The 24,934-nt window shown below is 38.5% G+C and overlaps 1 protein-coding gene across 7 annotated transcripts in view; it reads left to right on the forward strand.

The window, feature by feature from the left end:
• Nucleotides 1–24,934, forward strand: part of LOC131430208 (serine/threonine-protein kinase minibrain) — a 213,480-nt gene that overhangs the window by 168,577 nt on the left and 19,969 nt on the right. For all 7 annotated transcript variants that reach the window (XM_058594957.1, XM_058594958.1, XM_058594960.1 and 4 more), the window contains 5 exons: nt 15,566–15,734; nt 15,817–15,984; nt 16,067–16,240; nt 16,408–16,520; nt 19,887–20,463. In XM_058594957.1, the coding sequence (XP_058450940.1) occupies nt 15,566–15,734; nt 15,817–15,984; nt 16,067–16,240; nt 16,408–16,520; nt 19,887–20,463 (1,201 nt within the window). The remainder of the gene's footprint in view (nt 1–15,565; nt 15,735–15,816; nt 15,985–16,066; nt 16,241–16,407; nt 16,521–19,886; nt 20,464–24,934) is intronic.

Here is a 24,934-nt window from a genome sequence, read left to right on the forward strand (position 1 = left end):
ACATTGTTCAAGACATTTTGGTTAATGATTTGGGCATGTGTAGCTGCAAAGCTGGTGTAAAAAAGACCTGAATTTCATGCAAAAAAAGGACCGCGTTGACATGGTTTTCAAAAACGAATCTAACCCAACATTCATCAAACAGATTATCTCTGGAGATGAGACGTAGATTTACGAGTATGACACGCAATCCAGACATCAAGCGTTCACCGAATGAGCCGCGATCGAAAAAACCACGACGTTTTCAGTCGAAAAAGAAGGCGATGTTCACACTTTTCATTGATTACAAGCAGAGATGGCATTTCGCCAGAGAGATACACGCTAGAGTCAGTTTTTTGCCACACCGAGGATGCAAAAAACGAAGCACCGCACAAAGAGGAAAGCGCACTTCTTCTCAGTGTCGAATAGACAGCATTTGAGTGTGTGCTTGTGGTTAAAGCAGCTGGCGCGAGTGAAACACATTCTCTTCGCATGAATCGCTCACACGCGCTCTCGTCTAAATACACCCAAGTGACCACTGGCGCGTGATGGTGAGCGAACACTCCTGTGAACTTCAATTAATAGAGAGTAGATCTGGCCTTGCTATGAAAAATTTGCAAGGAAAACCGAAAATTTTACGATAAATTGTTTTATTTTGCTGATTTTGCGTGTCCACGCTTCATCTACGAAAACCATACAGCAGAGTGCTCACCGGCGTGAAAGTATTTGCATCCACCTCAGAGAATTTATTAGCTAATGCTCTAGCACTTTGGTGCGATTCAGTAGAAGAGGTAAAAGGAAATAAACAAACGCACTCATGATGCGTGCACACTTTACACAACAGTGGTGTATAAATGTGAAAGAGAAGAGAAGTTGTCAGTGCGAGGGGAGAAATTTTGCTTGCTCTTCGTCACACAGAGGAGATAGACATCTCTGATTACAAGGGTGTTGTGTATCATGAATTCCTTCCAACAAGGCCAGACCGTCAACAAGGAGTATTATTTGGGCGTTATGAGACGCTTGCATCAAGCAATTCTTCAAAAAAGACCAGATTTGTGGGCAAACAACAACTCTTGAAATAAACAGTACGATAACGCACCGTCACACAATGCCATCGTTATCAGTGAACAATTGGACAAAAACGAAACGAATACCATTCAGCAACCACTGAATTCACCTGATTTGGCTCCCTGCGACTTTTTCCTATTCGGTCGACTCAAGAAACCCATTCCGTGGAACGCGCTTCAGCACCCGAGGATGAGATTATGCAAAAATCACAGACGGCTCTGATGGTCATACCGAAAACTGAATATAAAAAATGCTTCGAGGATTGGCATAAGTGTGTTGCAGTCGATGGGGAGTACTTTGAAGGGGACAATATCGATTTTATTGAATAATCTTGTATGTTTAATTTTTAAATAACACACTAGTGAACCGAATGTCATAAAATTTTAACAGATGCCATCTGAAGGATGTTTCTGCTGAATACTAGAGTGATGTTCAATTAGTTACGCCATCTGTCTGTCAGACCGGGGGTTTATTGACCGATAAAGTACGATGAAGAGTTTGAATGTTGATGCATCATCTATTTTACGGAAGGACGACGACTCATCAGACTCTTCCATAGGTGTCACGAGATTTGGACAGTAGAAAAGATAGAGCTCGTTCTGAGCGCCTACTATATATACAACAATTCCACGAGAAAATATATAAGATCTCTCAGAATTTCGTAATATTTTATACAATCGGTTTCCATTTTATTGTGGATCAGAAAAATAGATTTTTTCTGAAAACTGTATTTTTTTTAAATTCATAACTTGGTAGCCGTTGTACCGATTTATTCAATTTTTGAATATGTTTGTCTAGAAATGTCAAAAGTTTCTAGGAAAATGAGTAGATATGAGAAACTTGTAGTTCTGTGGTTGAAAATTGGTTTGGCTAATTTTTTGATACGTTACGTTAAAAAGTCTAAATCAAAAAGAAATAAATGAAAACATGTAGTGAAACCATGAAAACCGCTCAAAACTTATACAATTGAAGTTTTCGAGCACAAAAATCCGATTGTTTTATATTTTCTTAATTTTCTGGAAAATATAAGTATTTTTACAGAACATATCCAAAAAAAGGCCAATTCATTCAAAAATAATGATATTCAAAAACGAAAAGTTTCGCTTCGCTAAAATTTTTATATGTTGTATAGAAAGGTCTAAATTGAAACAAAATTACTACATGAAATAAGAAGTCCCGGGCCAAGAAAAAGTCGATTTTTTACCGTGGAAACTTTTTTATTCCTCAGTATAATCTCCATCTAAAGCGATACACTTGACCCATCAGTCCTCTAATATTTTGATGCCCTTTGAAATAAAGGGATTTGTCAAGGCCATCACAATAGGCTTCCGTTTCTGCAATGGCCTCAGCCTTCGACGAAAATGTCTTTCCCTGGAGAAACCTCTTCGGCAAACAGATAATAGTCGCTGGGGGCCAAATTTGGAGAATGCGGGGGATGAGGGACCAATCCGTATCGCAAATCATTCAATTTCACCGTTGCTTTTATGTATGATGATGTGTCTTTATCCATAGCTTGATGAAAACTAGAGCTCATCTGACACGATCAGCTGTTATTCAAACACTAGATTGTCATGAAGATTGGTATTGGACCATCTAGAGGCTTGTTCTTAACAAAATTATACACGGTTCGAAACTATTCACGTCTTTTCCGTGAAAGGCCGGGGACTTTTCATTCCATGTAGTATAAAAACATGTAGAGCCATCTATCTACATGCCATGAAAACCGCTAAAAACGTGTACAATTGACGTTATCAACCACAAAACTACATTTTTATCTATGCGGATTTTTCCTAGAATTAATTTCAGACAAAATATCAAAAATTGAGAAATATAGGTTCCCATTAACTGCCATTTCATTCGCCATTTGATTATATGTAAACATAAGACGACTCCCAGTTAACCATTGAGCATTAATATTAACCATAAAATAGCATTTTGAGCACATTAAAAATTCTTCTAACTCTAAATCAGCAGTCTGAAATTCCGTCTGTGGTAGATCGATCAGTTTTCAGAATTATGAATACACACAACCCAAGTAACATTTTTAATATTAATAAATACATGTAGCTGTCTTCAATGTTCCATCATAAATCTTGCATTCAAACCAGGGTGTGAATTTTTGATTCACAGTAAAAAAATTCTCAGTATTATTTTTCATATCACATATTTATTGCAGAAATTATAATGAATTTGGAAATGAATGATTTTTGATAAGATACATTTTGGTTTTACTTAGAATTTAGGAAGGTTCCCACAATTTAAAAACATAATCGCAATTTGAATTTTGTTACCCAATTTTTTAATTCACGGAGTTCGGTTTTTTGATTCACAATCGGAAATCTTGATTCACATTTTCATGCGCAAAATGGGCTTATTTCCATCTCTGATTCAAACTTCAAATTCTATTAAAGCTTACTGAAAAGCACTTTAAGAGCATGCTCCTGTCTAATGGACCATTTTTAATAAGGTTTATGAAGTAAGGTAAGGAATCAGCATAAACCTGCGTCAAATCTTTTTCGAAATGATTCAAAATTCAAAATTAAATTTATTCGGATGGAATGAATTCCGCAATGAATAAACTGTCGTTTTCGTAACATTTTTCTTGATTGTGTGTGTGTCATGTCGGGTTTGAATGCAATCGGTAAGAATATCTTAGATTTTAATTACGAGTTTGAGGCTGTTTCTGAATGTAAAAACTTTATACCCTTTCATTTTTATCGTGAATGTATAGATAAAAAATAAGAAGTTTTTTTTTATTTTGTTTAAGTGAATGTATAGATAAAAAATAAGAAGTTTTTGACAATGTATCCATGATTTATACAAATTAAGTTTTGTGATTCATTTTCATTTTTGTATAAATCAATTTCGTTGCGTCAAAACTTGTGCACACTCATCCTAAGAAGTATTAAATCAAATAGTCCACACCAAATGTGTCATAAATAAAATGTACTTTAGAACCATCAAATTTGCTCCGAGAGAAACTGTCACACAAAACTGAATTTACGAAAGAATATTTGGCCAAAGTCGGCATTTAAGCAGTCTTAAGAGCGACTATAATGCCAATTAGCGATCATATGCTGTCAGTGTGGCATTAATTCGTGCTTATGAATTACCTGGCCTGTTTCGCGTTTTTAAACATATTAAAGTTTTAAAAGTGATTTAAGCTTGAGTCTATTTCGGAAATATGTTTGAATGTACAGAAAAATCATGGTTCTACACACCTCGCCCTTCTAATCTCATAACTTTCATTGTTTTTCTACGTCTTGTTAGAAACAAACAAAGTTAGCTAAAAAATCTGCGTTAGTGTTCCGCCTAGAAAATGAGAGAACGAAACATATTGGGGGAGGGTGGAGAAACGTTCTGAAAGATCAAAGAAAAAGTAATGCAGGATTTATGATGATGAGATCTAACATCTTCAAAAAAGTTTCTTTTTATTTTAAAATACTTTCCAAAGTTACATCAACCAGTCCGCGCGCCAAGCTAACACGAAATAAAGGACACAATCCATTAGCATCCTGAATTTTCGTGCTCGGAAGCTGTATCAGACATTTCCCCATTTTCCAACACGAGCTTCCTCTCCGCCAGCACTGCGGCGGGAAACAGCCGCGGTCTACCAGTACATCACCAGCGGCATTGTATTAGTGAGTCCGCCAACCGTCTGGTTACGAAAGGTTGAGCATAGGACCAAACAAACCGCCCGCGTGGTGGCGCTGGAATGAGTACGGACAGCCTCCCAACCGACCTAACTTTACATCATCCGACTGGTGTCGGGTTGGGCGAGCAGCAAAAAAAAAAACGTGCGCCGCCACCCTATCCTTCCCGTCGTGCTCTTATCCACCTGATCTCGCATTTATCTGCTTTTTCCGGATCTCCGTGTGCATCCCAATCGCATAAACCTAAATTCTGTTCAAGTAAGTTTTTCCGCGTTCCGTTTTGTGATGCCACTGGTGCTAACTCTCCTAACAAATTCCAACTTTCAGCCAGCATCACCGATTCGCCCAACCGCCCATTGATATCGATTTTCTTGCTCCGAGACCCTCCGCTCTTCTCTTCTAGCTCCGGTCTAACAGTCTGTCCTCTCGCACCGCCTGATTCGCCAAATGTTCTTCGGGTTCTCGAACGCATTTGTTCGAGGTATCATCATCACCGCCGTCGCCGCCAAAGTTGTCCTATGTCATCCAACAGTCGGTATTTCCGTATGTCATTGTCATCATCATCGTCATCATCATCATCATTGTCGTTGTCGTCGTCGCCGTTGTCGTTGTTGTCGTCGTCGTCGTCATCATTATTAGCGCCATCGTCGTCGTCATCGGTTCGAATTGCGTTACTGAGTTCAGAGAGGAGATCGGTTAGCAACAGCTCTACCAGTTCCATCAGTCACGGCAGTAGCGGCCACGTTATTACCTCGACAGGAACAAGCGGAAATCGGCAGATGCTGTGCTTGGTTGCATCATCAAAGTGGTATTCTTCTGATGTTATTGTTGTTTTGTTTCGTATTTTCGGTTGTTTGTGGATATTAGAAGGTAGTGTTTCTTGCGGTATATTCCACAGTCCATTTTGTAGGTAATTTTCACTCTCTCTGTGGGAGACGGGATTTGAGTTGAACGGGAAGCATATCCTTATAATATGGCAGTCCGGAATGTTTGACCAGAGTTTTCCGCTTGATGATGGGTTGAATTTTTGAGCTAACTAATGGGTTAAATTTTAACCTGCTTGGGATGCTCGTTTCTACGCGTTAAATTCGATTGGAAATTGTCGATCTGGCAAGCAATTTGCAGCCGCAGTCGATCACTCGATCAAAATTAATGTTATAAGGTACTGTCGACTGCATCAATATCCGACATGCAACAGATTGAAAATGATAGCTGAAAAATGAGTAAAAAGAAAAATTGGGTTCAAATACGTAACATTTTTTTATCCGTAGATAGACTAGCTACATCGTTCAGCGAACCGGTTGAACAATTTATTCGATTCAATTTCCATCGCTAATAAATGTGGGAAAAACAGCATGCTGAAATTTTCCAAATACGTTTCTTTGAAATTATGTGGAGTTTATGAGATTTTTCAGTACACGGATAGAAATCTGTGGTCGGTACCAATGATCTCATGGTGTCAACGTTAGTCAACTAATAACCGCACATAAATACTCTGCTGGAAGCTTCTGACATAGTGCATTTCAATCAGTAGATGAAAATTCCTTATTATGCACGTTTCATCCGTTGTGCATTATCAAATATGTCGATGTTTATGCCTGAAAAATCATTTTTTCGGAAACCACTTTAACGCAAAGGAAAGTAGTTTCCTTCACATTAAACATACTCTCACTGAGCAAACTCGCAGAGGTGATTTGCGCGTTCTAAAAACGGTTCGAAAAAGTTCAAATATGAAAATTTGGTGTCTTTAAGTTGCTCCAATCGAGTGAAACCATCACTGTTGACATCTGGTGCGTTCAAAAAGAGCATTGCGGGAAGAGTAATTGATGAAAATTTATTTGGATACGCTGAAATGGAAAGTTCTGCCCCTCCCGCCATATTCATCGGACCTTACTCCATCCGATTACAATTTGGAATGGCTTGTCAGAGCAGGACTTCGAAAAAACTACGAAATCATAGAAAAATTGAACGATAAATTCACCATAAAGATGGTAGAAATTAGTGGATGACGATAGACAATGACTCATGATAGATTACGAAACTTTGCAATAAAAAACTTAATTCCAACACCTGATAACAAATATTTCCCATCAAAATTTACCAAGATATGAGGATCCTATTTCCTACCACTCAGGAAAGACAGCATTAGAATAGATCACTGTTCTCTGCACGGTCGACTTTATGATTGGAGCCGCCCACATTGGAAGCTTTTTGCCGGTTTTCATATTAATCATAGACAACTCGGCGTTGGATGCAGTCATAAGATTCAATACTGATCAATGTACTGACCGAAACCTTTGAGAAGGTTTTATACGCTTACAAACAATCATAATGGAGAATACGTCAGAACTGAGTTGTGATCCAACGTACTCAGCAATTTTTTTATGGATGTGAAATTTTATACACACATGCGGATGTTCCAAACAAATTTTTTGGGAATTCTCTAATAGTTCCCTACTCCTGATTTGGCAAGGTATTTGTGGTGGCAGACGAAAACATATTTTGTTGATCACAAAAATGGGTCATTGAATGCATTAAGTCTTCGGAATCGTTTGCGCTGAACCGTACGTGAGTCAGGCGTGTTTTAGAAACTAATTATGAATTACTCATAATAGGCGTAAACTCTTAATTTGATATGAAATGCAGGTTTAAGTTAATTAAACACTAAACCGTATCGTATATGAAATATTGACTCAAAGTCGAGTTTGTGGTGGAGAATCACTCTCATCCAACTATCACTAGACGTAAAGTTATCTCTACTTGAGACATTTATGTTGTATCGTAGCAGTACGCTTAGTACAAGTCGGGGTACAAGATGACAATTTAATATGATCAATTCACTCAATTGTCAATTGTCGGTGAATTGAGCTCGCCAGAACGGAAGAGGAGATTATTTTCTCGTCAAACTCTTCTCAGGCGACACATTGCTTCACGTGCATTGTGCCATGTTGCACTGTTCTGTTGGAAATACACGCAAGTTAAACTTCGTTTAATCTGCATTGTTCTGCTGGTGGTAATATACATTTCAATTAAACTTTGGCGAAAAATTTTTGAACAACATTCTGTATATATGTAGACTACACATCTGGTATTAGAAAATAAATTTTACGGTTATCATATTCTAAACGGAAGCGGATCATTTCGCCGAAAGTCATTTCGCCGAAAGTCATTTCGCCGAAAGTCGTTTCGCCGAATAGGTCATTTCGCCGAAAGTCGTTTCGCCGAAAGCGTAATTTCGTCGAAAGATTCATTTCGCCGAAAGAGTCATTTCGCCGAAATGTTATTTACACTCTTCTCTAACCACTTGTGCAGTTGTTTATTCGTTTTCATTAGTTTGTTTCGAAATGCGTGGACTTTCAGCAGAACAACGTCGAAAAATTGTGTACAAGTGGTGCACAGAACGCGGACTGTCACTGAGGAAGATAGCAAAAATAGAAGGAGTAAGTGAAATAGCCGTGCGAAATGCAATCAGGAAGTTCGGTGAGGATAACACCTTTGAGGATAAACCGAAAACGGGTCGAAAAAAGGTCCTGCTAACCCTCAGTTGGATAAACGTATACTGAAGGCGTTCGAGCCATAGAAGAAGGTTTCAGTTCGAAATGTGGCCAAAAAAGTGGGAACTTCAATGTCAAATGTTTTTCGTGCTAAAGAACGTTTGAATCTTCGAACCTAGCAGAAACAACCAAAACGTAGTCCGAAACAAGAAGCATCGATCAGGCCGAAGGTTCGAAAGCTGTACAATACAATTCTTGCTGGAAATTTGAACTGCATAATCATGGACGACGAAACCTACGTGAAACTCGAGTACAAATCCTTGCCGGGACCACAATATTATACGGTGCGAGAAGGCCAAGTGTTAAACCAGTCCGAGACATCGATTGAAGTAGAAAAATTTGGTAAGAAAGCTATGGTCTGGCAAGCAATTTGTAGCTGCGGTAAGATTTCGAAACCCTTCTTCACCACTACTCTAATGAACAGCGAAATATACATCAAGGAATGTTTACAAAAACGACTTCTACCCATGGTTCGAAGCCACAATGATCCTGTTGTCTTCTGGCCATATCTTGATTCTTGCCACTACTCGAAATCAACGATAGAATGGTATACTAATTGCCCACAACTTCGACCAATTGAAGAATTTTGGGCATTAACGAAGGCACATCTTAGGAAACATGTCTCGGCAGCCGAAACCATTCAACAGTTCGAAAAAGATTGGAAAAAGTTTCAAAATTTGTCGCCAAGAAGTCTGTACGGAACTTAATGAGGATCGTTCGCAAGAAGGTGCACCAACTAGTCTTACAATGGCTAATTATAATATTCTGTTGTTGTAGTCTAATATTATCAGTATATCGAATAAAATTTGAATATCTAACACTTGTGAATTATTTACAGCGAAATCAAAGTTCGTCCAAACTTTCTGGAACAGTCTTTACCTTTACAAACATCACACCCCTCTTTTTAATGGCACTTGCTACATTACATTTTTATGCATTTCACTGATTCTATTGAAGAAAATCCTAGTTTCTGTGAAACGCTCGCACTTTGGACTTGACATTCTTCTGGCAGCTGTCCAGTTTTTTTTCTAACTCCTGCATGTTTTGGGACACTGTACCTTCCTTCCAAAAGTGCCGCTTGACAATTGCCCAATACCTTTCAGTTGGTCGAAGATCCGGGCAGTTCGGTGTGTTGATGTCCTTTTCCACGAATTGTTCATTATTTTTTGACAACCACTGTAGAACGGAGTTGGCGTAGTGGGCTGAAGCCAAATCCAGCCAGAAGAGAGGAGGAGCCTTATGCTTTCTGTACAGTGGCAGCATTCTCTTCTTCAAACATTCTTCCTCGTACACCTTGGCGTTAATTGTGCCCTTCGTGAAGAAAATCGATGACCGCAAACCACAGGTACAAATTGCTTGCCAGACCAACACCTTCTGCCCAAACTTTTCCATCGCCACCGTGGTGTCAGCATCGTCCAGGTCCTGGTACACCGATTTCGTATAATATTGCGGTCCGGGCAGCGCTCGACAGTCTTCCTTGGCGTAGGTTTCGTCGTCGATCAAGAGGCATCCATCTTTATTCTGTAGAATCCGGTTATACAGTTTTCGCGCTCTTGTTTTGGCCTGAACTTGCTGTACAAGGGACTTTTTCGGCACCTTCTGTTTCTTGCACGTTTTCAGGGAGTTCCGAACTTTGATCCGTTGAATCATCCCGATGCTGGTGTTGAACTGCTTGGCCAAATACCGCGTCGACGCCGATGGGTTTTTCCTGATGTACACAACCACTCGGCCGGGCTGGCTGGGATCCGTTTTCCTACCGGATCAGGGCAAATCCTTCATAGAAAGGGTCTTATCGAACTTCTTGATAATATGTTTGACACTGGTGTGGTGCACTTTGACTCGTTTTGCAATTTCTTTGTACGTGACACCACTTTCTGAGCACCAAGTGTGCAGAATTTTCTTTCGCGTTTCCGGATCAATTCGACTCATCATTGAAACGATAAACCGTACCGAAACCAATGGATTGCGCAGCTGTTATTGACATGTAAACAAACATGTCACCGCAAAACACGCTCCGAAAAATTAAGCCATTTCAGAGTAATAACTGTTTGAATGTTGCTAACTACTTATCGATACACTCCTTAAGGTATGCGAAATGTTTTTATCATCTAAAAAGTATCGATTCTTGTTAAATTATATGACTTTTTTTCATGACGCCAGTTTCAGTCACAGTTTTAAAGGTGGTTCGAAATTTTCCAAAATAATAAAATTGAATGTTTTTTTAAATTTTTTATAACTGTTTTATAACCTGGCTTATTGCTTTGCAATTTTCTCATCAGTCAAAGTCAAAGTGCGGTTCGAAATTCTCAACTTTCTCCTATTATTTTTTAATTTTATGGAATAGATAAAAAAAGTTACAGGTGAGTTTTAAAAAATTGTTAAAATATTTTGAAGCATTTTCACGCAATTTTATGAAAGTATGGAAAATTTCAAATAAAAAGGATGCTAATCGAGATTATGCTAAACGTTACCGTTCCCAAGATACAGCAATTTTTAATTAAAATCATACTTGATTCAGGCCAAATCCAAAAATAAGTTAAGAAAAAAATGCTTTTCCAGTGTTACCGCTCTTCATAATCGTCAACTTTATTGTATCACATTGAAGAGCTGCTAATGCTCAAGGCATAAAATTGAGTAAAAGGTTTCACATCTGGAAAGGCTCACGTTTATGCTAAGCTCACATAACTAAAAAAATCGGTTGCAAAAAGCACGAACAAATGCTACATTTTTACAGCATATGATCGCTTATTGGCATTATAGTTGCTCTTGAGATCGCTCAACTGCCGACATTAGGAAATGTATACTTCTAGTTTCGATAGTGCATATTCGTGGCTAATGTGGATTTAGAATTCTAAAAATCAATCAAGGAAATATTAGAACTTCTTTCGCTAGCTGAGAGATCATTATCTGATAAGTTGCATTAACAATGTTACTTCAAATCTTCTGCACTCAACCAAGTAGTAATGCTTTCGCATTCTATGTCGTCCAGAGCCATGTTTACTCATAACAACAAATAGTCGTAAATTGGTTTCGGCTTATCGCCCAACATTTCCCTCTTCTCTTACTTTTAACTTCGCGACTCGTTCTAGAGTTTGCTGTAAACTTAATGTAAAGTTAGTTTACATTCGTCCTATTTCTTTCTGGGGTAAACCATTTTGTTACCGAGCAGAGAGGAAAAAAAAACAATAAACAATCACCTTATCGGTGAAGGAACCCCACGCTAATGTAGTAATGCTGTCAGGCCGAGCGAGGAAGGGTTATTGTTGTTTTGAGAGCATGGTCATCCTTTTCAACCTCAATCGCAAAAAGGCGCAAATAGAAATAACAACAACAAAAAAAAACATTATTTGCACATTGCACAAACACCCATCCAAACACCGCCCGTGAGCCACATTGCAGCAGTGCATAACAGGAATGCAATTGGAAACTAGCCCATCCGATCGATAAGGGAAGGCGTTTTGACAGTGCAGACTGGTGCAGTCGTCTGGCGGAGAATGTGTGTGTGTGCGTGTGCGTTAGTAGGTGTGAGTGCATGATTGCATAAGCTCAGTAAATTATCATCCCGGAGTTACTGCGCTTGGAAATAATTGGAAAGCTCGACCGAACCAGTGTCAGTCAGTGAGCTTTTCCTTCGTCTGTTTCGGAAAAGAAGAAACAACAACACTCGCGTTTGACTGGTCGCCGTCGTAGTCAGTAATTTTTACGGTAGTAACGTGTTGGTGAAATCCGTCGCCCGCCACTCCATCGTTTAATGATTGTTATTGTTTGGTATGGTGATGTGCAGTCAACATACATGCACATAAATTTTCTACGTTGGAAATTTAAGTACGACGTAGTTGAATTACGACTAGTGCTAGGACTGCGAATGTGAATCGTGCATCATGTTTTTATATGCACTTATATGTTCGTCAAAAAGCCTGGAGCAGTAGCCTTTTCTTATCTTCATAAAATCCGCTTATTGCGACTTGAAGCTTGAGTCATTTAATATCTGAACGCGAAAGAATTGATTTATCTCGGAACCATGTTAGGCAAACGAAGGTCTTTCGTTGTTAGAATAACGAAAAAATTATTCTTCAACTATTGTTTGGCAACTCTGCCATATTTCTCAATATGGCAGAAATGAAGGCAGTTGGAAGGCGTGATGTCCTTTTCGAAGATCTCCACCTCTTTGTTCCGATGCCATTAAAGCTCTTTTCAGCTATAGTGAGACAACTTGCCAAATCATGCCAACTTTCCTCATAGGTTCATTATGAGCCATAATGTACGCTTTTTCAGACACTTCAGCTTGCACATTTGGGAATCCATAGCCTTATTCATCACCGAAATCGTGAATTTTTTTTGCAGCTGCAAATACCTTGCCAAATCATATGCTTCTTGTGAATTTATTAACAGAACTTTTGACTGGGAAGCTCATTATTCATCTTCACGTACGTTGCGTCCTTCATGTGCAGCGTCCTTAGCAAATTTGCTGGTTTGCATTGGCGCAGCAGTTTTTGTTTACGCGCTCTTGGAATGTGCTCGGGGTTGCTGAGGTGTTTTTTGTTTACGCGACACTGAGGTGCTCTGCGTAAACAAAGAAATTTCACGGACAACCGCGGTAACGTTCACGATGGTCTCGGGTTTAGGCCGAACAGCTAGTGAAATGTTAGGAACATAAAAACCACTAGTCGAAAAAAATCAGAGTTCAGTTCAGTAGAGTTCAGCTCGGTTCAGCACAGACCAGACTCAATTTCTGAAGAATTAAGTGAAAAGTTAGAGTTCAGCTCGGTTCAGCACAGACCAGACTCAATTTCTGAAGAATTAAGTGAAAAGTTAAGTCTAGTTCGGAGTGTAATACAGTAAGCCGTAGGAGTATGCATAGTGGGCATTGTGAGGGTCAAGTATCAAGTGACCTCAAAATCAAGCAAGAAATAATGTTTTCGGAAGGCATCTAAAGAAGTGAAAATTGCTGTAATGAATAGAGATTTAACAGATTCATGTGTAGTGTTTAAGATCACCATGAAGTGTTGTGAATAGATTTTCTAACTAGTGGAGTATGCACTAGATTGTACTGCAGTAGGACATACGTTCATATGTGCGTAAACTTAATGATATGCCGAACTTAGTGAGACTGCGTGAAGTGTTAGCCTTATTAACAATCGTTAGTGACTTTTGTTAGATTGTGGGAAAGAACTCCCAAAACAGCCTAATCCTGCACTATTGAGAATAAGTAGCTGTTAAGTGAAAAGCATAAAAAGATAAACTATAAACTCAGAAAAAAGGTGAATTTCGTGGTATTACTCCGTATAGAACTAAAAGAAACGTCATCTTCGTTATTCTGCCACCCGCCACCGCTCGGCCGGGAGCCTACACATGAGAATGCATCTTTCGTATTTCGTAAGAACCTCATTATAAACATATGGAAGCGTATTTTGGGTACTAGATTCTGTTTTGGGTTTTTGAGTCGCAGTTCCCATGAAGAATAATTTCATTACTTTGTGCTCATTACCGCAAGCAAACAAAATAATATGGACGGTCAACGTTTTTTTTCGTTTAAAAAACAACCAATAGTACATAAAGAGTGCATCGAAAATAAGCTATCCACATACATTTGTGTTGTACGCATGTATTTGTGATGGTTTTTTATGCTCAGATCACAGCATGATGTGCATTTGGCTGTCAGCTTTCGTTTGTTCACTTGTTTGCGCGGTTGAAATTCTGCGTTTTCAAAATGTCGCGTATTGAAAAAGAAGTGACCATCATTCATCATGCCAGTGTTAAAACCATCATTAATAAGTTTGGGGGACACTATTCTTTGGATGAGCTACCAGGAAGAGGCAGAAAACCCGGTTCTTCCAAACCGATTCCTGGACCAGAAAGTGGTATCTCTAATCATGAAGAACAAATCAATGTCAATACGTGATTTGGCCAAAAAAGTAGGAACGAGTGTCGGAATGATCCAGCGAATCAAGAGGCGAAATCACCTGAAGACCTACAAAAAGCAGAAAATCTCGAAACAAAGTGTAGAACAGAAGAAGCGTGCAGCAACAAGGGTCCGGAAATTGTATTCGCGTCTTTTTCAGTGTCCGGATGCATCCGTTTTGAGGGACGATGAGACTTATGTAAAGGAGGACTCAAAAACCCTTCCAGGCCCACAATATTTTACTGTCGTCGTTGGGGAGGATGTGAGCGATGCGGACAGGTCGATTCAAGTGGAGAAATTCGGTCGAAAGGTACTGGTATGGCAAGCAATATGTTCCTGTGGTTTGAAGTCAACGATTTTTTACACTACCGGAAGTATAAATGCAGAAATCTATCGATCTGAGTGTCTCCAGAAGAGATTGCTGCCTTTATATAAGAAGCATAGTACACCTCCACTGTTTTGGGAGGATTTAGCCTCGGCTCACTATGCCAAAACCACTCTCAATTGGCTTGCGTTTTTCGTTGAGAAAAATATCAATCCACCAAATTGCCCTCAGCTTCGACCCATCGAACGTTACTGGGCAATCGTGAAGAGGGTCTTCAAGAAGACTGGTAAGGCAGCTGGGAACATGCAGGAGTTCAAAAAAAAATTCGGGCTCAAGCGTCCAAAAAATGCGATGCAACACTTGTCCGGATCTTGATGAAGAGTGTTCGATCAAAAGCTCGATTTAAGCTTAAATTTCATCCGATTTTCATTATGCTCAAGTTTAACCTCGTACAATAAAGCATCAATTTTTAGTTTGAATAAAATCTCGTTTTTTATCATAATTCGAAAGAAAAAAATTTGGATAGCTTATTACCGATACACTCCTTAGACTCGGACGTTTCGGTTGCCTAAGATGTTCGGTCGTCCTCAGGGGCTTTCTGAATTAACTAATTTTAACACTTTATTCATATGCTAATCACATCTACAGTTACTTAGGTCACGTAACTATTTTCGATTATTTTTACATTTCGTCTTCAAATTGCCTGTACACAATGGGTCAAAATGAACTTCTACTGCTTCATAGCAGTGCAACAGTAGATGTAAAGCGTCACGGAAATTTGTTTGTTAGTTACGTCACTGGTTTAGTTTTAGTACAAAAAATTCTACACATATCAATTTACGAACTGACATTTGAGTGTCAAAACTGACACATTTTTACGGTTAATTCCACGCTGTTCAAAGGGAACTGCTATGGTGTATTGGAAGTTTAATATGAACTGCTAAGCACTGCTTAGATTTAATATTTAGAAGAGAAAAATTCAATTTTTAGAAGAGCAAACGTAAAATCCAATATCATTCGTGAAACGAAATATTTAGGCTTAGAAGAATTTTCCAAAAACTCATACTAATTTTCGATTTCCTTCCAGGTTTACTATGCCAAAAAGAAACGAAGAGCTCAACAGACCCAGGGTGAGGATACGTCACATAAAAAGGAACGAAAGCTGTACAACGACGGTTACGACGACGAGAATCACGACTACATCATCAAAAATGGAGAGAAGTTTCTCGATCGCTACGAAATCGATTCGCTCATCGGTGAGTTAGTTGTGGTCGCCATACGAAGGAAGTATTCCACGGTTTTTCATTTGTCAATTCCGTTTATTCATTCTTTCTGCAGGCAAGGGCAGCTTCGGTCAGGTGGTGAAAGCGTACGACCACGAGGAGGAATGCCAGGTGGCGATCAAAATTATCAAAAACAAAAGACCCTTCCTAAGCCAAGCACAAATCGAGGTGAACCTGCTGGAAATGATGAACCGGGCGGATGCGGAAAACAAGTACTATATTGGTAAGGGTGGGGAGGGGGATCATTCAAGCGAATCGCTGAGACCGTACGCACTTACTAAACTGTCTTCATTTTCACATTACAGTTAAGCTGAAGCGACATTTCATGTGGCGGAACCATCTGTGTTTAGTATTCGAGCTGTTATCCTATAATTTGTACGACTTACTGCGCAATACGAACTTCCGTGGCGTTTCGCTGAATCTGACGCGAAAGTTTGCTCAGCAGCTGTGTACGGCGTTGTTATTTTTAAGTTCACAAGGTAAGATGGCTTGAAAGTGATACCGATTAAGATCACTTCAACTTCAAGAGTCAGATAATTTGTCGGGCCCTTCAAGCGGATGATCATCCTAAGCTGAAATTGCTTCAAACCAAAACATCTTTATTTTCTGATCATAATCTAACTGACTATATTTCTCTCATCTACAGAATTAAATATCATACACTGTGATTTAAAACCAGAAAATATATTACTATGTAACCCTAAACGGTCAGCAATTAAGATAGTAGATTTTGGTAGTTCATGTCAACTAGGGCAAAGGGTAAGTAGTATAAATAAGTAGAATGATATTCTTCGTCAGATGAGAAAAACAATATTATAGCAACTGGTATTTTTAACTTGGAATACGTTTACATTTTCAATACACCTATCGATCAAAAACGCAAAACTGAAATTCTCGGTTCCATTAATAACTTTTACAATCAGTTCATTTAGTTTCGCACAATTTCAAATGCGGTTGATATTTAAGTCATTTCATCTTGAATAATTTATATCATTTCGTTTGTTAAAAAGCGAATTAAAAAGCGAAAATAAAAACTAGTGAACTCCAGAGCTAGGAGTTCATCCTGCAATTCTTTCCAATCCGTTGTCAACTACGTAGGACATTCGATTAAAAATATGTTTCGGAACACATTTAAATAGACCACCGTACATGTACACTTTGCACGGTGTGATTCTATTTTTAGTTTTCGTGGGCGATGTATAAATTAGACACAAACATCGATTATAGTTTTTTTCTATTGATAAACCGGTAAAGTCATAACATTTACTCCGTCTCTTTTATACGAGATTTATTTTCTGCCGGAATAGTCGGAGACAAATAGCAAGAATTTTAAATGCGTTGGCGTTGAAAACTAAGTAACGAAATCGAGTCTCACTTTTTAATGTGGGAGTTTGAAATTTAAAGAAAATGATTTTAAATTCAAGCTTATTCTATTCAATTTGACAATAAAACGCGGAGTCATGTTTTATGGAAGCCACTCGAATATTCGCGTTCGTTCAAAAAGGAATTTCTGCAAATGATATGTTAGAATTGTTTTATTCTAATGGTGAGCATAATTTTTTTCAAATGTGTTAAAATAAATTTGATCAGTATCTAACGAGGAAAAAATATTGAAAAAATGACATGTGAATACTACTATGTAATGAAAATCGCGAAAAAGCTATTCTGTGATGTGAAACACATTTAGAAACAGCATAATTGACCAAAAGAACCGAGCATGCTTCGCTGTGCTCGGACGCCACGGCGTTCAATTATAGTCATATCTCTATGGCAACCCCTCCACTTTCGCGTCAAAAACTGATTATAGATTTTGTTTTTTTCGCTGCTTTATGGGGCTGCAAAGTCAGCGTCTGACGCTAAATTACAGTACATTACATAAGTGTATTCGCATGTCATACTAACTATCTGTTTTCCTCGTTAGATACTGAACAAATTTTAAACCAGCTCAAGGCGGCTCTACGTCTTAACAACAAAGACTAAAACAAATCATTGAATATTCAACGTTTTTCCACCATTTTTAGTAAGACCTAATGTTTTACGTTATTTTGATACCCCTTTTGTTAGCTGCACCGAAATACGATGTGTTGACTTGCGTCCCAAATTAAAAAAAAGATAGCGGCAATGGTTTAAATTACCGATTTGTGTTAAAAGTACATAACTGTTTTTTTGTTTAATTTTTACACCTTTTGTCTTCGAATCGTTGGTGCATAGCTACTCAGATCGAGCCCCGTAGCAGTTCAAGTAGACGAAATGCTGCAAGAAATTTCACGATAGTTGATTCTGCACTCCCAAATGAGACTAGAGATCCTCGGATTTTTCAACTCACCTGGTGTAAAAACATGTTGCTAGTCGCATGCCCAAAATTTTACTTCACCCTTCTTAGAGTCCAGACTTGACACCATCCGACTTACACGTGTTTAGATTGATGCAGAGTACATTCATTTGAATACACTTCAACGCAGTTGAGGGCGTTTTCTCTGGACCACAAATATTATCGGAAAATGGAAAAAGTTGAACACAAAATGTGTCCACTTTTAACACTGAAATTTTTACGCTCAATCCAGCTTGAATAATTATATATTAATACTCAACGATAGAAAGACGTATGTGTCGTCTTCAGTTTAATTTTGCACCAATCCATAGAGGAGACGAAATGGAAATATAATGTTTCATGAAATAGCAGAAATGAAAAAATTGTAGAATTTTCCTACTGAGGAAAGTTCTGGCGGATTTCGCGGATTTGACTTTTCCACCACTCCATCACCACTTTGTGCAACGGCACAATGCCTGTATCGGCCAGAACAAAGTGTCATCGACGTGGGGTCGGACGAAGGGCAACAAGCGCTTCTGGAATCTTCTCCAGAACATTCAGACACGACGTACCGACGAAAAACTCTAGGCCGGTGATCTGTTTGGCGTATCCTTGAATGTACGTCTCGTCGTCCATTACGGTTCATTTTGGTTGCATCATCCACTCGCGGTACAGCTTCCTGGTGCCGGACATAGCTATCGTATTTTGTTTATTGGTTTGGTTAGACCCCTTCGTTACCTTGCAGACGTGGAGTCAGATCCACTTCATTGCCTGTTGGAAAAACCATACGGACAAATAACCCAGAAGAACTTCGCATCATAAAGCTCGAAGTCATTGTCAAGGAACGGACGTGTGTTCTGATCTGGCATTTGAGGGTTGGAACTATATAGTATACCTCTTGTAATCCCACAAAGCTGTCATTGTCAGATTCGTTCGTGGGTTGCATCCAAACATACCAGCTACTGGCGCAGCATGCAAACTTGCGCTTAGACAAAAGCATGTCAAAATGTCTACTGCATTTTTCCAAGCATCATTGTAGTTTTCCAGTCAAAACTCTGGCTGATTGATATGTGTGAATGCGATTACGGTACTTCATATCATCTGATAGGTTACATCCCCGCATTGACGCAACTACGTATCCGGGATTTTGGTTCCTATGCATGGGAAGCTAAAGTTGAAGGATATTCTATTGGTCTTCATCCAAGTTGTTGAAGGATATTCTATCGTTTCTCATCCAAGGTATAGTCGTTCTTCCTGGAGTGAATAAATTATTTCTGTATTGACCTTAAAAGGTTTTTAACAGATTGCGTGATATCCCTCATGAGGTGCCGAATTTACTTCATCACATTCATATGGGGAATCGATCTGCATTCTTCCCTGAGTGAAAAATTGTGTCGCTTTTGTAAAATATCTAAATCGTCTCGGGGGTTAGAGAGAGAGGCATGGCACGTGATGTCGATAGCTCGATAGCAATAAAGGTTCAACAACCTTTTTGTGATTCTGTACCTTTTGTCAGAAACCGATATGACAAATAAATTTGTGTTATCTAGTAGCAGCTCATTTGACACTCGCGAATATCATATAAGCAAGATCTTCACTGTATCATCTTAGTTTTACTTAGCAGAGCGGTTGCGTAACCTAAAATAATCCGCTTCCGATTTACATCTCTATGTTAGAAAACTCAAGTTGCTATAAAAAAATATTTGTTCACATCATTCTGATTGAAACTCAATATGCTAGATTCGACAAAATGTCTCAATTCTTCCAGTACTATAACACATTTTATTTATTTTCTTTCTTTTCTGTCTGTGCAGATATATCAGTACATACAATCACGCTTCTACCGTTCGCCCGAGGTTCTGCTAGGGATACCGTACGACTTAGCAATAGATATGTGGTCGCTCGGCTGCATACTGGTGGAGATGCATACCGGTGAGCCCCTGTTTTCGGGCTCGAACGAAGCAGACCAAATAAACAAGATCGTCGAAGTGCTGGGAATGCCCCCGAAGCACATCCTCGATCAGGCGCACAAAACTCGCAAGTTCTTCGAGAAGCACCCGGACGGCACCTACGTGCTGCGGAAGACCCAGAACCAGCGCAAGTACAAGGCGTCCGGTTCGCGGAAACTGCACGACATACTGGGAGTGGAAACCGGTGGCCCCGGTGGCCGAAGGCACGGCGAACCGGGCCACAGCGTGTCGGACTACCTGAAATTCAAGGACCTGATACTGAGGATGCTGGACTACGATCCGAAGACGCGCTGCACACCGTACTATGCCTTGCAACACAACTTCTTCAAGCGAACATCGGACGAGAGTACCAACACGGCGAACACGATCAGCTCACTCAGTACGAGTCCGTCGGTTAGCACACAGGACCCAAGCAGTCACGGTAAGTAAAGAATTACCTGGATTTAGCACATGTTTTGGTTTTGATCCTCACATCTCGTTCGTCCGCCATTGTTAGCCATCATCATTTAGGATATTCGTAACTAACAGCTTGAAGGTGTAGGAAGTACAATAACTCATTTGTTTGTTCAGTATTCACTGTTACTCGTTGTTCATTGATAAATAAACACCAACAAAATTGATCAATCAATGTCCTTTCAAATGATGATGGCTGTTGTATTCGGAACTTTCCAAATCCTCTTATGGCATTCGGTGTAGAATTTCTAGACTCAATGTTTCGTTGAGATTCGTTCTAGAAAATATATAAATCTTAGCGTTTCTATATTCACGGACTAGATACTAACATTTCATTTTACGATTCTTCAATCCGAAATCGATTCTTGGCCAAAATTAGTAGCAGAAGATCGTCGATGACTCGAGTCAAGCGAAAGACAGCATCATCATTCTCCTCCTCATCATCAACAGCAACAGTCACATCGTAGCAGTACTACTACTACTACTACTACTACGACTACTACTAATACTACAACCACTACTATTATTAATAATAACAATAATAATTCTAATAGTAACAGCGATAACATTAGCACTAACAACACTAGACAGCAACGGCAGGAGCAACAACAACAACAAGAGCAGTAACTTTAGTTTACGGTGTGACGAAGAAAATCAGCCAGTCGATACAGACCGGAAAGCAACAGAATACCGTTACAGTTTGCTCCAAAACCCCTTCGGTGAAAATGCTAGTCGGTACTGGGAAACTTCCGAGGGTTGACTGAAAATGGGTTGGTTCTTCCAACAATAAAAATATAATGTAAAAAGCTGATCTATGAAGATAAAACGAAGTACGAATAACGGAAATGACAAGTTAAAACTATACCGAATAATCAATAAGTAAAAGCAGAAATTAAACACATAGTACAGAACAGTAGTTTGCAGCTGGAAAAAAGATAACCTATAAATTGATATCATCGAAACTGGCAGAATGAATGAATTCCATTGAACTTCTACCTATTTTGGCATACTGTTTCTTGCTTAAGACGACCGAGAAATTTCGATAAATTAAAAAAGATGGACAAAAAGCAAGATCAACTAAAACAGAAATGTTCTGATGAACCTAACAAAGCAAAACTAAAATGCCTGAAAAACAGCAGAACAAAATTTTGAACAAAATACAAAAAAAACAAAGCATTTCACAATACGAAAACATGAACTACTTCTACCAGACAAAAATAACCCGAGTACCAGAAGCGGTGCTAAAACGATGTATAACAATATGATCCAATGACCGAAGCCACAGATCACAAGTATGGAAAGAATTAGTAGAAGAAACCTTCGGTAGAGTCTCGTATACTAGGATGTGCGATTGATGTTTGAATGAATGCGAATCTACTGAAAATGTCAGCAGCAGAATATGTAAAGAAATAACGAATCTCGTCGGATATTTACAGTACGTACGACAACGTAGCCTACGGCCTGGATTTTTTTTTGGCAGAACCAGTACCGAAATGTATTATTTAACCTGACGGGAGGAGCAGCGATTCTTTAGGGGGGGTGGTAGACCAACGAATTTGGATCGCAGCGAACAACCAAACAGCTGTGACTGCACAGAAGAGGAGCTGGAGGAAACTTGACAATAGTGTTCTTTGTCCGAAAATTGGATTCGACCCGGTCGGTTTTTTGTTGTGGAAGTCACAAGATACCGATGAGTGTTACTATTATGGTTATTACGTACCGTGACATCACAACTGAGAGTATTAGCATGAATCGGATTCTGTAACCCGTACATGACGTCACATCCAATACTAACTAAACCATATTGCCAAAAAAACAAAAACAAAAAACAGTATTCCAATAGATTATTTTAGGTAACTAACAAACTGTCTACTTTTTTCAAATTTTATTGCTACTTTTTGTTTTGCATGCCGATTGAAATTATATCTACTTCAGTGTTCTTTTCAAAATACATTTTTTTATAGAAACATGCCAAAATTATTATTTGTCAATTCTTTACATGTTCTTTAATAGTCAGTTGTATATAACTGCTGTTGAAAAAAGAAGCTTGTTCATATGGCACTTGTAAACAGTACATTTAAAAATGATGTTTATTGAGCTTGTATAAATTTGTAGGATTGTTTGTAGTCTGTTGATACGTATTTCTGAAACTAAAACAGGACATTTTAGAATTGATTTCATTATTCAAAAGCACCTTTCTTGCGCGCTGGAATCGGAATTGTTTTTAGACAAAATCGAAACAAAGTATATTCCATACATACTCATACGGCTTTAGATGATAATGGTTAATCTAAGAAATATTGGTACCACAGTATTTTGTATTCGATTTTCATGGTTTTAATCTTGTTTTCAATTTACTCCATGTGTCGCACTACGCAAGTTCAATTCAATCATTTTAACTTTGATATCATTAGACCTACTGGTTGAAAATATGCTTACGCATCGATTCAAGTAGATTTAGTAAGAGCAAACTAATTCGACAGAACTAATGAAGATTTACGGTAGCATTCCAAGAAATTGTATAACACCAATAGAAATGCTTCTTGAATATTCGAAACAAAAATGTACTCGGTGATTTCAACAATAATTGTGTAGTCCTACGTCAACAGTTCGAGCAACCCCAGAGAGCTATCCTTTGTATAGTAATTCTTGTTTGGGAAAAGACACGAAAATTTACTGCACTAATCTCGAAACGACGAACTTTCACAAGGATAATCTTACCATAAGCAAACCAAATGACGAATATGAATAATTTTTTTGTTTTTGCCGGAGGAGCAAGTGTCTTATATCATTCGACTCAGTTCATCAAGCTGACCAATGTCTCGTTTGTATGTATCAAACGGAGCTCTGCAGATTTGTCTGCAAATGTGCCAGTTTCTTATAAAGTACTGCAGCCATCTTTTGCAGATTTTGGAATATCGAGTTTTTTGCAGACTTTCGTTAAAATTTACAGACTTTTAAAAGTGGCCGCGCCGTTTTTGTTTTGCTCGCCAAGCCAGTACTTTATAGAGAAACGAGGGCCCGCAAATATTTTTTCGGATTCACAGACTTTTGCAACCCTGCCTGAAGATATTAAAAAATGTTTACCTGAAATCTCTGGTATCAAATAATGGTCACTCATTTTTCTCCGAAATGGCTGCATCCATTTTCATAAACTTAGTCTCAAATGAAAGGTATGAAACGAAAGGTCCCATAGGTTGCTATTGAGTTTCATCCGGATTCACCTTTCGGAACTATATGGTTAGGTGTGTTTAAAATTGCACACAGTCATTCAGAGTGACGATGCAAAAAAAGGGAAAAATTCTTCTAGATTTTTCTCAAAACTGTTTTAATTTGAAGGTTATATTAGTAACTTACTAATCGAACCGACTTTGGCTATACAGCTTCCCAGTTCCCGGTTCCGGAAGTATCGGAAATTGTTGTTAAAAACTCCAAAACTGAACTCACTCATTTTTCTCAGAGATGGTTTGATCGATTTTCACAAACCTAGGCTCAAGTGAAAAGTCTTATAGTATCCGATTTCCGCTTCCGAAACTATAGGGAAAGTGCGTTTACAACTGCAAACCGTGATTTACACACTTAAAACCGATTCTCGAGCTCGGTATAGGCACGAGATTCAACAATAAAATTTAAGTGTGTAGAGCGACAGATTCACACGGAACCACCCGCGATCCCATTTCAACCAGAATATTAGTTGATTTTCTGAATTCGATTGGTTAAAATTTGGTACAACTAATCGATTGTTGTTTTAACTAAACTGTCATTTTTGTTTTTCGATTAGCAGAAACGATGGTTGAAACAACTAATTTAACTGTTTGAAAAAAAAAAATGCTGTCAATTAGTGAGGACACATACCTTTCAATTTCAACAAATATTTTAGTTGAAAGAACTGGTGTTGTAATTGAAACAAAATTCTGTTAGTTGAAAAATAAATCGGTTTTATTTGTTTTAGACATAAGTATTGGAAGTGAAAAAATGAGTATTGAAAGATGATGCCTTCAAACGGTTGAACTAAAGTTGCACTGATAATTTTAGTCAATTTATATGAGCTTGGGTGCATCAACCGCTGGGAATTGAAATTTTGCGACGGCAATTCAAACGCGCCATTCAATCGCAGCGCGTTCTGTGTGTTTGAAACCCTTCGCTCCTGTTACTTTTATAAATTAAATTCATGTCAAAAAGCGTTTTATTGCTAATGCATGAACATCATCATCGGTATCAAAGTAGCTGGAAGTAAAACAGTCTGCTGGAAGTAAATAATGATCAATTTTGAAGCATAAAATTTTTGCGCATACCTGAAAGATTACGAGATGATCATTCATAAACATTTTATAACTTGTCACCAAATCTTTTTCATCTCAAACAAGGATAACTTTATCACAACACCGCTGTTAGATAAACACTTGTTATCATAAAATTCTCAAATCGAATGAACACAA

The sequence above is a fragment of the Malaya genurostris genome, chromosome 2 (assembly GCF_030247185.1).
Source record: "Malaya genurostris strain Urasoe2022 chromosome 2, Malgen_1.1, whole genome shotgun sequence".
Lineage (NCBI taxonomy): Eukaryota > Metazoa > Arthropoda > Insecta > Diptera > Culicidae > Malaya > Malaya genurostris.